The sequence below is a fragment of the Nanorana parkeri genome, unplaced genomic scaffold, assembly GCF_000935625.1.
Source record: "Nanorana parkeri isolate BGI_ZX_2015 unplaced genomic scaffold, ASM93562v1 scaffold578, whole genome shotgun sequence".
NCBI classification, from domain to species: domain Eukaryota; kingdom Metazoa; phylum Chordata; class Amphibia; order Anura; family Dicroglossidae; genus Nanorana; species Nanorana parkeri.
The window spans coordinates 517,271-531,910 of NW_017306846.1; the positions used below are offsets into that span (position 1 = coordinate 517,271).

A 14,640-nucleotide genomic window follows, 5' to 3' on the forward strand; every position below is an offset into this window, starting at 1 on the left:
TACTCTGACCCTCTGTCCCCATTGCCACTCCCCCCTAACCACCGCATTTGCCGGCAGCACTGGGTGGTTAAAATGACCCTAAAATAACCCTAATCAGCCCTAATTAACTAATTCACCCCTTTAGCTATTATTATTCAGCTATTTTTTGTTTGTTTCTATTTTTTAATATAATTCCAAAAATATATACACACATCAGCCATAACATTATGACACCGAGAGTTGAAGTAATGAACATATCTCGTTACAATGGCACCTGGAAGTGGCAGCAAGTTAAAATTTTGTCCCTGAAGTTGATGTGCTGAAAGCAGAAAAAATGGGCAAGCGTAAGGATTCGAGCGACTTTGACAAGGGCCAAATTTTGATGGTTAGACGACTGGGTCAGAGAAACTCCAAAACTGCAGCTCTTGTGGGATGTTTCCGGTCTGTAGTGGTCAAAACCTACCATAAGTGGCCCAAGAAAGGAAAACTGGCGAACCGGTATCAAGATCATGGGTGGCCAAGGGTCATTGATGCATGTGGGGAGCAAAGGCTGGCACACATAGTCCGACCCAATAGAAGAGCTACTGTAGCTGGTAAAGTTAATGGTGGTTCCCAAAGAAAGGTGTCTAAGCACACAGAGCATTGCAGTTTTTGCGTATGGGGCTGCGTAGACTCAGACCAGTCAGGGTGCCCATGCTGACCCGTGTACCCAAAAAATGTCTACATCAGACTACTGGACCATGGAGCAATGGAAGAAGGTGTCCTGGTCTTATTAATCGTATTTTCTTTTACATCATGTGGATGGCCAGGTGCATGTGTGTTGCTTACCTGGTGAAGAGATGGCACCAAGATGCACTATGGGAAGAAGGCAAGCCAGCGAAGGCAGTGCGATGCTTTGGGCAATGTTTTGCTGGGAAACCTTGAATCCTGCCATTCATGTGGATGTTATTATGACATGTACCACCTACCTAAACATTGTAGCTGACAAAGTTCACCTCTTCATGTATTCCCTGATGGCAGTGGCCTCTTTTAGCAGGATAATGTGCCCTTCCACACTGCAAAAATAGTTCAAGAATGGTTTGAGGAACACAAAAGTGAGTTTAAGGTGTTGACTTGGCCTCCAAATTCTCCATATCTCAATTCAATTGAGCATCTGTGGGATGTGCTAGAATATCAAGTTCGATCCATAGCAATTACAGGACTTACAGGAACTACTACTGACAGCTTGGTGGAAGATACCACAGAATACCTTCAGAGGTTTAGTGGAGTCCATGCCTCGATGGGCCAGGGCTGCTTTGGCAGCAAAAGGGAGACCTACTCAATATTAGGGGGTGGTCATAATGTTATGGCTGATTGGTGTGTGTGTGTGTGTATATATATATATACGTATATATATATATACGTATATATATATATACGTATATATATATATACGTATATATATATATACGTATATATATATATACACACTCACACACGTAGACAGGACAAGATAAGCACTTAGTCTGCAGTAACATACCGTGTCCCAGCTCAGTCTGAGCATATGTTCCTAAGATTTGATAGTTGGTGGCAAGGGGCAGCCACTTGGCGATTTGCTGATCTGTACCCAGTGCGTTGAGAGATTGTGTAAAGACATTGTGGATGTTAAGAGCGTACTCTCCGCTAAGTGCCCTGAAAGCAGAAGATAGGTATGAGCAACCGAATGCCTTAAAAATTGCCTGACAGGGGGAAAGGATATTGATAAGTTCGGATTAATAGCAATTGTTTAAAACGCCCATAGACATTAAATTAGAGTAATGCACGTCAATGAGTCACCCGAAAACGCTGCTTGCCGAGTCTTGTCTGCAAAAGATGAGACTGGACAGGTTGGAAAACTTTGATTGCTTTTTTTCCCAGGTATGACAGCCCCCGCCTCACCCCATAGATTAAAGCATATCTAAACCCAAAAACATTTTTAAAAAATATATTGAGGTTTACCAGGCCTGGAGGTGGTGGCTGTATACAACAGGGGGGAATAGTGGGCGGGGCAGACCCGGCGAATGAAAGGCTGCAGCGGTGTGGAATCCCGGGCGGTAAGCTGCTTTCTACATTTAGTCCTGCTTTGCACAAGCAGTACTAAATTTAGTGTGGGGAAGCCACGCCCTCTGCTGCTGTCAATCAGCAGAGGGGGGTTCTCCATCAGGTCCTCTTCTAGTGATTGACAGCAGCAGAGGGTGGGTGCAATAGCTAGTTTGCTATTGGCTATTGCAAAGTGAAATAGCCAATAGGAATCTAGCTATGCATTCCTAGCTGTCAATGCACCAGCTGTCAGAATAATAATAAAAAAAAAAAACCTGCAGATAGCAAAGAAGCTATTGCACAATATAAACACCAACACTGCCAATTTAACTGTTTATGCTTAAATTGTCCCTGTCAGGAACACCATTTCCACCATGGCGTTCTCCTGAATTTTATCTTCTGTCCATTCTTGTGTGGACTTACACCCGCAATCCAAAACCATACTAGTAGGTTGATGGTGTTCTTCATCATCTCCACCATGGTGTTCTCCTGAATTGTATCTTCTCTCCATTCTTGGGTGGACTTACACCCATAATCCAAAACCATACTAGTAGGCTTGATGGTGTGCTCCACCATGTTGTTCTCCTGAATTGTATCTTCTCTCCATCCTTGTGTAGACTTACACCAATAACTCAAAACCATACTAGTAGGTTGATGGTGTTCTCCACCATCCTCACCATGGTGTTCTCCTGAATTGGTTCCATCGTGTGTGTATGTTTATATATTGTAGGGACATGAGAACATGAGCTACTGTGGAGAACAGGCTCTATATGAACCTATCCATATATAAAAATGGTCAACTAATTACAGTATGGGGCATTTTGTCTGAAATTGGTCAATGGGACATTGATACCGTGTATATAATAAACCACAGAGGTACTGCATGTGAATTGACATTAGCCTCTTCCTATATATTGCTGCATCCAATGATAATATACACTTTAGATTTAGACACCCAGAAACATCTCTAACTGAAGCCACAAGAATCAAGCTCCAGAGTTATGCACCTTGTGTGAATGAGGCCTTATGGTTTAGAGGAAGAAATTTGCTTTTTGCCTACAACAATGACCTAAGGCTGGCCATGCACTGTTACAATTTTGGCCGCATTCACAGGAATGTGAAGGTAACTCCTGATGAAGTGGCGGCTGGCCACGATACATGTGGAGTTCATTTCACTCTGACGTCAGGCATTCTCTGGAGGCACATCCACCACATGCAGGTGTATGGGTACAGGGATTTTCTTTATCTATCTTATTTATCATGTCAAATGGCTTTTTGCAATATATATGTGACAAGCTTGAATTTAATTTTATTCTGACATGTATATATTTTCATGTGATATGGGGCTGAGGATCCCTCTGTTTACACCTCTCATTTATTATTGTGATATATTGCTTAACATTCACATCATTTGAATCATTGGGGGCATCTCTGTGGAATGGTTATGTAGATTATGAAGAATAACCATCATGAACCTATATGAACTGGGGATTGACTTACTCCATACTGTTGCAATGTGTTGGGTACTCTCATATTCAATAAACTACTATTGGGAGATATCATAATTTCTGAACTGTTACTAATATATGAGCTTTGTCAAGGCATGTCCCCTTGCTATAATGACATCATATGCATTGGAGGTGTAATCCATTTTATACAACTGCAGGCGTAGGGGACATTACAATTTTTCATTATATGCCCATGTGCTTCTAGGTGTTTTGCCAACTGTTTCATTATTGATATATGATAATATATATGATCATCCAGCTCGAGGGTCTAAATGAACACCTGCAATTGCTAGTTTTCTTATGGCGGATTTTCTAAGTTGTTTGTTAGAAACCAATGTATGTTTTTAAGAGCTATTCATAACCATTTCACAGAGCCATTCCCCTACGAATCTTTTCTGAACATTTGTTCTTAGGTGCACAAAAAAACACAAATGTAATACTACATTTTGGCCACTAGATGTAGCTGATGAACATAGGAAATAAGTATTTCAGCTCCAAAATGCAGTATTACATTACATACATTCGACCTGAAAAGAAAATGGGGGGAATTTATCATAGCAATTGCGAGTGTTTGAACTTGCACGGAATATATTTGCACCGGATTTATCAAGCTAGTGTAATGTTGTTGATAAATGAGGTTTAATAGACTTCAGGAAAGAAGACTTGTAACTTCAGGCAAAAAGCTTAACTGTCGCATCTTGGAGAAGTGGTCATGGGGACTTCTTAAGTTGTGATTGTTTTCTTAGGCGATGGTCCAGTTTCAGACAGCCCACAACAAGTGCAGATGAAAACACGTGCAAAAAACATGCAACTGAAAAAGTAGTGCAAGCTCTGAAGAAAACATTTGCAAAACACGTGCAGTTGTAAAAGTAGTGCAAGTTCAGGTGAAAACAGGGGCACATGTTGAAAGACAGATTTGCACATTAAAAAAATGATCGAAGAGGCTAAAACTGGCGCAAGTGCTTTGATAAATTCCCCCCAATGTATCTAAGAATGTTTGTGTTTGTCGGTGTTCGCGCAGTGCGAACAATCAGAAAGATTCATATGGTCAATAGCTACAATACAAATAGACCCTTTAGTTTTTTTATAAAACGTTCTCTTGCATGTGAACTGTTTTTTTTTGCACAAGTGTACTTCTCCATATTGTCTTTACAAACCTTGCATTCCGTATTTGTGTATCCTTTCATAGGATTGTCTATTATTTATAATGGTGCACACGCTATATAACAGAAAGGAAAGTGTTTTTGTGCTTAAAAGGGAGCGTTAGTGTTTAGCGCGGATGGAGGAATCTGTTATATCTATAAAAATATCTATATCTATAACAAATAAGTCAAGGCAACTGGACTTGCTGTATTTTTCTTGAAGACGTTTCAGTGGACATCCGACCAGCTTTCACAATTCAGAATGAGAAAGCTGGTCGGATGTCCAGTGAAACGTCTTCAAGAAAAATACAGCAAGTCCAGTTGCCCTGACTTATTTTTTATAGATATACCATGACCTGGATGAATAAGAACCTTCACAGACATGAGGAATCTGTTAGATTTTTTTTCCTTTAGCCCGCAGGCTGAACAAAAAAAATCTGTAAGTGTAAGACCAGCTTAAGTCTCCCTTTCATTATTCCGCACAGCTCTAACATTTGGATTGATATCCTCTTAAAAGTGGATTGAAGCCAATAAAAGCCCTGTGAAGTTTTACACTTTTCTACCCTCACATTTGCCATCCATGTGAAATCCTGTTCCTGCCGCAGGATGAAAATGATTAAATATAATAAAAACAAAATGGCCCTTTCCATTGATGAGCTACAAATTCTCATTATAAACGGATAAATGCTTCTTCTAATGCCTGTGGGGTGAACGCCTTATCTCTTAATTATATTATATAAAAATGAAGGATATTTCTCACATTCTAATCCGGTAATTAATGGCCTTAAGGAGTTCTTTGCTGAGGAGTCAATAGAACCATAATGGTTTGGGTTGTAAGCACATGAGCACTGGTGTTACGTTCCTTCAGATCTTTCCTGGTAGGGAGGACACAAGGAAAGCAGCTTGTATTAAATGGACTGCAGTGTCATATGCGCCAACATGGCGCAGTCACAGAATTTGGCCTCATAATTTTGATGCCAGTTTGACCGATGCCTACTGTTTATGAAGCCTTGTCTACTAACTACTAGTGATGGGCCGAAGACACTTGAGTTCGGTTCAAGTTTGAACTTTACAACATGGAAAAACTTCGAACTCAAACATCGAACTTAATGAAAGTCTATGGGACCAGAACTTGTAAAATCAAATGTCACCATTTTGAAGGCTTATATGCAATATTATTGGCCATGAAAAGGGTATGGGCATCCGTGTACTGCCTTGGGGGACATGTATCAATGAAAAAAAGGAGCAGTGATTTTAACATTGCTTAAAGTGAAACAATAAAAATGAAAGATTCCTTTAAATATTGTGCCTGGGGAGTCCCCTTAACCTGCCTGTAAAGTGGCGCGATGTATAGAACCTGCTGCAGCAAAAATGACATTTATTTTTAAAAAAGCATGTGGTTCCCACACCCAAACAATTCCAGACCCTATAGGTATGGTTGGAAAGTTAGGAAGGAACCCCATTTAAAAAAACAAAAAAAAGCATGGGGTTCCCCCTCAAAGTCTTACCAGGCCCTTAAGGTCTGGTAGGAATTCTGTGGAACCCCAGAACCAAAGATGGGGGGAAAAAAACATGGGGTCTAATTTCTAACAAGACCCTTCATCTGAGCACAGGTCTGGCAGGGCAGGAAAGGGGGGGGCGAGCGAGCACCCCCTTCCCCCCCGCCATACCAGGCCACATGCCTTCGGCACTGGGAGGGTGCTTTTCCAGGGGTGCTTTTCCAGTGAGGGTGCTTGTCGCCCCTGGAAAATAACCTTGTCCCCGTGCCGATGGGGACAATGGCCTCTTCCTCACAAGCCCTGGAGCATTGGTTGTGGGGGTGCGGGCAGGGGCCTTATTCACATTGGGGAACCCCTTTAATAAAGGGGCACCCAGACGCAGCACCCCCTTGTGAATGAGTAAGGGGTACTTGTAACCCTACCGATTCACTAAAGGGTTAATTCAAATTGTTACAAAGACACCAAACTTTATTTAAAAAAAGACAAGAAAGTTTTTGACAAGTCTTTTATTTAAAAAGAAAAAGAAATCCCCCGACGTAATCCTAAAATCACGACTTCGACGACATAGAAAAAACATAGAAAAAAAAATAGAAATAATAATAATTTTTAAAAAACGACAGCCGCCGACCTGTCCGCTCGCGACGAACTCACGCCGCAGAATGGCATTCTGACAGATGCCGCCAATATAAACAATTGGGTGGAGCTAGTGGTGACATCAACAGTTTACATTTGTCCGCCACCTGACAGGACTTAGGTGTGAGCCATGATTGGGCAAAGTCATCATTACTCTGCCCAATCATGGCTCTCACAGTGCACTGTGCTGTGATTGGGCACAGTCTTGCACCTGACCTGTGCTTTACCCAATGAGTGCACAGTGCCTTGTGGGGCGCTCAGCGGACAAACAGCCCGCTGAATGCCCTGATAGTTCGTGTGTTCGCCGAACACTCTTGCTCAACTCGAACATCAATCCCATCCCTACTAACTACCAGCCATTGGTAATGGAACCTTTTCACTCGGTACCCCAAGGATCCGGCGTATAAAATACTTCTGGAACCCAAGGATCTGTTAAACGTTTTATCTTAGGACCCCAACGTTGTGCTTCTCAACTGTTCTGTTGAAATATTTTTTTTATCATTTTTTTATTTTTATATTTTGCCATCAAGTGTCTGAAAATTTCAGATCTGTTTTTGATCTTTTTCCATTCTTTTGTGAATGTAAGCTAAAAGAAGATGGTTGACATTGCCAGACAACTGGTGGCATTTGGCAAAATGGACTCTGGCTTTTGATATCATGTTCAGGGGTTACTGTACCTTACACTGTTCCCTCACCCAGGGCTACAGGGGGTGGGTACTGCGGTTGACGGCAACATTTGGCATAACTGTGCCGAAAGTACAATTTCATCCTTAATAAATCGAATCTTTTAATTAAAATCTAATCCTTAAAGCAGAACTTTGGGGAAACATTGTCTTAACCCTTGCAATGGAGCTACCCCCCCAATGCAAGATTGAAGTGCTTGTTTTTGTCTAGGTGGAGGGTTAGCGAGGCAGACGTGACCGGTCTAAGAGCAAGCTGGCTCCAAGGTTTGGGTGAATATATCTTTGTTATTTTTCAACCTAGGCAAAAAGAAGCACCCAACCCTTTCAGTGTTGAGGTAGCTCCACTGCAAGGGTTAAGAAAATTTTTCCCTGGAGTTCTTCTTTAACAGGGACACCTGTTCTGGTAACACCTGTCTGAGAGGTATTTCTTTGACTTTGAGGTTTTTCTCTCGCTTCCTGTTGCGTCTACTGGACAGGAAGTAAAAATGAATCAGGACAAAACATTTTACCCTTTCCCTAAATAAAAGTTTTGACTATACCTACATGAACTTCAGGGTCAGCTTGGGTGCACACAAAAGGTCCAATTTAAAATTTAAACTCTACAGCTGTCATAAAAGCTTAATGAGCCCTTGTTAGAAACACCAACATCCGTGCCCATATTTGTTCCTGTCACAAGAACACAGGGATTTGTACATTACATAAAAAGACAATGAAAGCTTGGTACCTGTAGGCATGTATCACCTCTGGTCCATTGTCTTCCCATCCAAACTCCTTGAATTTCTTCTTTAAATGGAAAGCGTTTCGGATGGCTCCTTCATATCTCTCAGCTCGGGTCTTGAAGTAGAGATCCTCAAGGCTGAACACTGGGTCCTTCTGAATGGTGGTCACTGACAAAGAGACAAAGGAAATATGATTTGTATTCATACACTGCTAATTCCACAAAGCTTTACAACGACATTAAACCAAGCACACTGGAGAAGCTTACAGTCTAATGTCCTTACCACATCCTTATATTGCCCATTGTGCAGATAGTCTACAGCCTTGGTTCTCAACTGGTGGGTCGTGACCCAAAATGACTGAGTGCCCGACTTTTCAGAGGGGGCGACACCAAAATGACTGCCAGTCATTTTGGTCTCACCCACTCCAATGGTGTCACCCGGTGCGGGCCGCAACTGCGGCACCCCCCTAGTGACGCCACTGTCTCCAGTTCCTTCTAGGAAAGTTTGTACAGAATTTTGTTTACTGAGCAGACAAACTCTCTGCATATTCTCATGTTTGTCCTGATTACAGGGATACCAAACATATATCCCCTCACATTTTAATCCATGACTTAGACTAGAGCAGGGGTGGGCACCCTCAGTACTCCAGCTGTGGTGACACTACAAATCTCATCATGCTTCTGCCCCTGGGAGTCATGCATGTGGCTGCCAGTCTTGCAATGCCTCATGGGACTTGTAGTTTCATCACAGCTGGATTGCAAGGATTGCCTACCCCTGCATTAGAGTATAACAGGTCTATTCACAAAAGGGTGAAGAGCAGTGGCGTAACTAGAACCTTCAGGGCCCCGGTGCAAGAAACCAAAAGCTATGCAGGACTACAAGTCCCAACAATGCAGTATAATAAAAGTCGGCTATGCAGAATACCCCCAACACCCCCCATAGCTGAACTGGAAAGTGAGAGGAATTGGAGAATATTTCCTAATCAGCTATTTTGGCCTAGATTGCTCTCTTTACCTGACTTTTCCAAACTGTTCTCCCTTTTGTGAATAGCCCTGTAAGTGTCAAAGTCAAAGTGCAAAGTCTATGTACATTTCCAGCTCCTCCACACATATGGAAAGGCTCAGTGCAAAAGCACCATATTTTTTGCTCAATAAACTCCAGTTACAAAAACATCTACTGCCAACTGTGGGTAAAATGTTAACTGAGATCTGTTAAGTTAATCTATTTAAAGGAGAACTATGGGGTTAGGGCTTTTCCCCACAGTTCTCCTAAGGGTAACGGGAGGACACAAACTAGCGTCCTCTCGTCAACCTAAGCTCAGTACACCGCAAGCTACAGCTCGCGGTATACTGAGACGCCGCAGTATACCGCAAGCACTGAGACGCCGCAGCTGAAGCGGATCCCGACAATTATGTCTGGATCCGCCCAGCTGCGTGAGTGACAGCTGGCTCTGCCTATCTAGAGGCCGAGCCAGCTGTACCCGCCCCCTCCCCCGTCCGTTCTGCCAGTCAGCGCTGGAGGATCGGAGCGGGGAGGGGGAAATTCAGTCCCTCCCCTGTCATGGCTCTGGCCGTGACAGGATCGAGAAGTGAGCGAACGCCGGTATGTGTTCGCTCACTTCCCGATCTACTGAGCCGACCTGTGACAGTCTCATTGTCACAGGTCGGCTAGAACTATGAAGATGAGTGAAAAGCACTCACCTCATAGGTTTCCTTTAACAAAATCATAACATGAATTACCCATGTGAGGAGCCTCAGACAGAACCTGCCCTATTCAAACTCCCGAAATGCCTGAAGTTCAGGGGCGGTGACACCACTTGCAGTGCCGCTAATAAGGATAAGCTCCACCATAACCAGAGAATTCAGCCACAAAGCTTCCATCAGAGACTTGTCACACATGTTTTTGCTTCCTGATGCTCTTTTTAGATCAGGCTTCTGTAATCCCCTGCACAGCTAAACTCAGACTGTCAGAGGGAGGGCACAGCTCTTTTAGCCAATCAGGCTTTGCTGCATTGCACAGTGCTGAGTCTAATACTGAGAGCTCCCTGCAGCTCGTGCATTGGCCAATCACAGGCTGGGGCAGGTCCTGGACCAGGCTGTATTACTCTACTGTAGCGTAGTCTAAACAGAGGTCTCAGATAGTGTACAATCAGATTGTATGTATGTTGAGCTTAACACTGAGAGCTGCTTGAGGTTCTTTCATTGTCCAATCACAGATTGGGGCAGGTCTTGGACCAGGCTGTATTACTTTACTGCAGCATAGTCTACACCAGAGTTGGGCAAACTCTAGCCCTCCAGCTGTGATAAAACCACAAATCCCATTATGCCTCTGCCTCTGGGAGTCATGCCTGAGGCTTTCAAAGTTAGGGTTGCCACCTCTCTGGGATTTACCCAGTGTGGTTTTTGAGTCTTATGTCCGGGTGGCAGGCCGGTACCGGCACTGTACATTTTTTGACAGATGCGGCTGCTGAGGTCACCTGCAAGCATGGGACCTCAGCCAGCCACATCATGAGCCATGAGCACCTGTAAACAGGTATCAGCCTGCTCATCCCCTCCTCCATCTTCCTGACACCACGCTGCCCGCCTCCAGGTCCCTGGTGAGACACCGCACCCCCCATACAGCACTCCTGAAAGCCTGCATAGCCCACCTGAGAGTGCACACAGCCATTTGAGAATCCGCATAGCCCACCTGAGACTGCAGACAGCCACCTGAGAATTCACATAGCCCACCTGAGAGTGCACACAGCCGTCCTAAGAGTACACATAGCGCACTTGAGACCCCACATAGCGCGCCTGGAGAGTGCACATAGCCCACCTAGAGGGTGCACATAAGAGCCCGCATAGCCCACCTGAGAGCCTGCATAGCCCACCTGGAAGCCCGCATTGCCCACCTGATAGCCCGCATAGCCCACCTGAGAGCCCGCAGAGTCTACCTGAGAGCCCGCACAGCCCATCTGAGAGCCTGCACAGCCCACCTGAGAGCCCGCACAGCTCACCTGAGAGCCCACAGCAGCCCCCTGAGAGCCGGCAGAGTCCACCTGAGAGCCCACAGCAGCCCCCTGAGAGCCGGCAGAGTCCACCTGAGAGCCCGAACAGGCCACCTGAGACCCTGGAGACATCAGTAACAGTTGTTTTGCATGCTGGCTGGTGAGTGTGCTGGGAAACGTTTTGCTGTTACTGTTTAAAGCCCTTCCATGTGCACCTTTCTGTAAAGCTGGTGACAAATTGATGAGTGTGCCATTTGTTTTCCTGGAGACATCAGGGCGCCACCCCAAAACAAATAGCATGCAGCTTTATATTATTTGGCATTGCTGTATTATTTATTGCTGGGGTTTGTAGTCCTATATAGCTGGTCTCCTTATTCCCTTCCCTGGCTGCCTCTCCTTGCTCTCTGCCCTATATTCTCAGAAAAAAATAAATCACGTGACCGTCGCAAGAGTGTATGGGTTTCACTTGAAGAAAAGTTGGCAACCCTAGTCAGAGTCTTGCAATGCCTCATTGGATTTGTAGTTCCACAACAGCTGAAGGACTGAAGTTGTTTGCCCACCCCTGGTCAACATAGAGGTCTTGGGTAGTGCAGGACCTAGCTGTGCTTTTTGGCAGGAGCGTCTGGATCACACACCTGGCTGAACAGCATTACATCATTTGACAGATAAAACAGATCCGATCTATGTATTTTAATTTGGTATGCAGCAGGTTGTCTGGAGTTCAACTTTGCACTATGAGCGGAGTCATTTATCTGCAAGTAAGAATGCTGCTGATGTTAAAGTTTTAGACATTGGAAGGGATTGGAATGCGTTACAAACATGCACAAGCTGTATGCAAAGTGTACACAGTCAGTGCTCAGTGATATGTATCTGCAAGGCAGAAGCATGTACCTGTAAGGGGCCTACAAGTAGCAGCAGCATCCCCCATGCTAGCTGTGCAATTCCTCTAAGCTGCTGTGATACTGCACCCTGATATAATGTCACCATTGCATAGACCCAGCATACAATATTGCTCACCCACTGATCTCCTGAGTCGGGTTTCCTCTGCCCCTCCATGCAGGATGTTAATGAGGGTCTCCACGTTGAAGGAAGGGGACTCTCTCTCAATGGCCAGGTCAGGGTTAACATCTTTCCCAGCAGAGCTGACCTTCCACCATGCCATTGTCACCGCTCAGGCTTCGCTCCTGTATTGCACGCCTTGGTTGTCACTAGGCACAGATAAGGAGGGTGGAGAGGTGTCACTTCACTCTGCAACTCCTCCCAGACAGAACTCTAATCTCACATTGAGGATTTGATCTCTGCTGATCAGTATAGGAGAGAAAGTTCACCTTTCCCCTATCACAACACTTCTGGGAGGGCTGTGTTCACTATGACCGTGGCCGAGGCAATGTGACGGAGGCTTCTGTCAGCATGGAGGATGGCTCAGCTACTGTTAACTCCTTACAGACCAGCTTCCGTATTATGCTGTATGCAGCTGGTTTAACTGAGTGGAGAAAAGAGATACTGGGGGGAAAAAGGTGCAGACAACTGTGCAAGGCATAGCTCCCAACTGTCCCTTATTTAGAACCCTCCGTCCCACCTTCCTCCTCAGTTGTCCCTCTTTTAGAACCAAATCTGTCTGTCCCACCTTCCTCCTCAGTTTTATTTATTTTTTAACCAAAATCGTCTTTCCTCCTCAGTTGTCCCTCTTTTACAACCAAATCCCTCTGTCCCTCTTTCCACAGCTGTCCCTCTTTTAGCACCAAATCCCCCTGTCCCTCTTTCCTCCATAGTTGTCCCTCTTTTACAACCAAATCCCTCTGTCCCTCTTTCCTCCTCAGTTGTCCCTCTTTTACAACCAAATCCCTCTGTCCCTCTTTCCTCCTCAGTTGTCCCTCTTTTACAACCAAATCCCTCTGTCCCTCTTTCCTCCTCAGTTGTCCCTCTTTTATAACCAAATCCCCCTGTCCCTCTTTCCTCCATAGTTGTCCCTCTTTTATAACAAAAGCCCTCTGTCCCTCTTTCCTCCATAGTTGTCCCTCTTTTGGAATCAGATCCCTCTGTCCCTCTTTCCTCCCCAGTTGTCCCTCTTATAGAACCAAAATCCCTCTGTCCCTCTTTCCTCCTCAGTTGTCCCTCTTTTATAACCAAATCCCTCTGTCCCTCTTTCCTCCCCAGTTGTCCCTCTTTTATAACCAAATCCCTCTGTCCCTCTTTCCTTTGGCTCTATGCAGGGACAGGATCGAGAAGTGAGCGAGCGACGGTATGTGTTCGCTCACTTGCCGATCTATTGAGCCGACGTGTAACAGTTTCATTGTCAACCTTCAAATCACTCACCTCGTAGTTTTCCTTTACTGAATACTGGAATGCATGTAGCTGCAATGTGTTATATAAAATGAAGGTAGACACAATAAGCTTTAGACATTAACATAGTGTTAATGTTTACTGTAGAATCACATTCGCAATTTACTGATGAAGTTCACTGAAGTGAAATAAGACGAGAGTTGTATGCTTATTTTATTTTGCACCAGCTGATCACATATCATGATTATCACAAATTGTGTTTTTTTTAAACTTAAAACTCAAAATGGAATCACAGAATGGCAGTGTCAGTTGCGCTAATTTGCCGTCCCCTCCGCGGGAGTTGGTAGCACCGCCTGTAATAAAAGAAGGAAATATATATATATATGATAGAAAATTAAATGAAGCCAAGAGAAGTATGGAGGCTGCCATTGCTAACCTTGCCCTGCATGGCTGTTATGCTAATCCAAATGCTTGGTACTTTATGAGTGACCCAGTACTGACCAAAAAATATGGAGAAGATGAATTCTGACATCACTGACAATTATGCCGATTGTGACAAACAACAGAAGTTAAGTGTGACAGGATGTGAGCAACAGATAAGCAATGCGGGCAATACACTGGCAATAGGTTATGTTGGCAATATATGGACAACTGACAATGGTGGCAATACAAGGCAAAGAAACAGGCTATGATGGCAACACGTATGCAGTATAATACTTAGACAATCAATGCAGCTTAATATAAACCCCACTGCCTCTACTAGGGTTGCCACCTAGCTGGTATTTTGTTGGACTGACAAGTAAAATGGGGCTTGTTCCTGACGTTTAGAAGAATGAGATCATGGCCAGTATTTTCTCCCAGAAAAGTTGGCAACCTCACCTCTACTCTAGGTACTCTAGAGTAGAGGCGACCTCACCTCTACTCTAGGTACTCTAGCTCCAGACAGTAAGCTTATTCTCGCCCTGGGCATCAAAAAAATTCATATGGTGGAGGAGATAGCACAACCCATGCCTCCTCCAGTAGTGCTACTGACATCACTAATCCAATTACCTGACCGCTAGGCAGGCTGAAATATTTAAAACATGACCCAGGCTTATAGAAAAGCTGAGATCACCATGTCAAAGTCAGAAGGTTCACATATATGGTCTTG

At 44.3% G+C, this 14,640-nt stretch overlaps 1 protein-coding gene across 2 annotated transcripts in view; it reads right to left on the bottom strand.

The window, feature by feature from the left end:
• The window catches only part of ACOX2 (acyl-CoA oxidase 2), a 32,823-nt gene extending 20,404 nt beyond the window's left edge, over positions 1-12,419 (bottom strand). For both annotated transcript variants that reach the window (XM_018562449.1, XM_018562447.1), the window contains exons 1-3: positions 12,225-12,419; positions 8,227-8,389; positions 1,499-1,650 (exon numbers count right to left, since the gene is read on the bottom strand). In XM_018562449.1, the coding sequence (XP_018417951.1) occupies positions 1,499-1,650; positions 8,227-8,389; positions 12,225-12,369 (460 nt within the window). In that variant the 5' untranslated portion in view covers positions 12,370-12,419. The remainder of the gene's footprint in view (positions 1-1,498; positions 1,651-8,226; positions 8,390-12,224) is intronic.
• Positions 12,420-14,640: the final 2,221 nt, after the last annotated feature.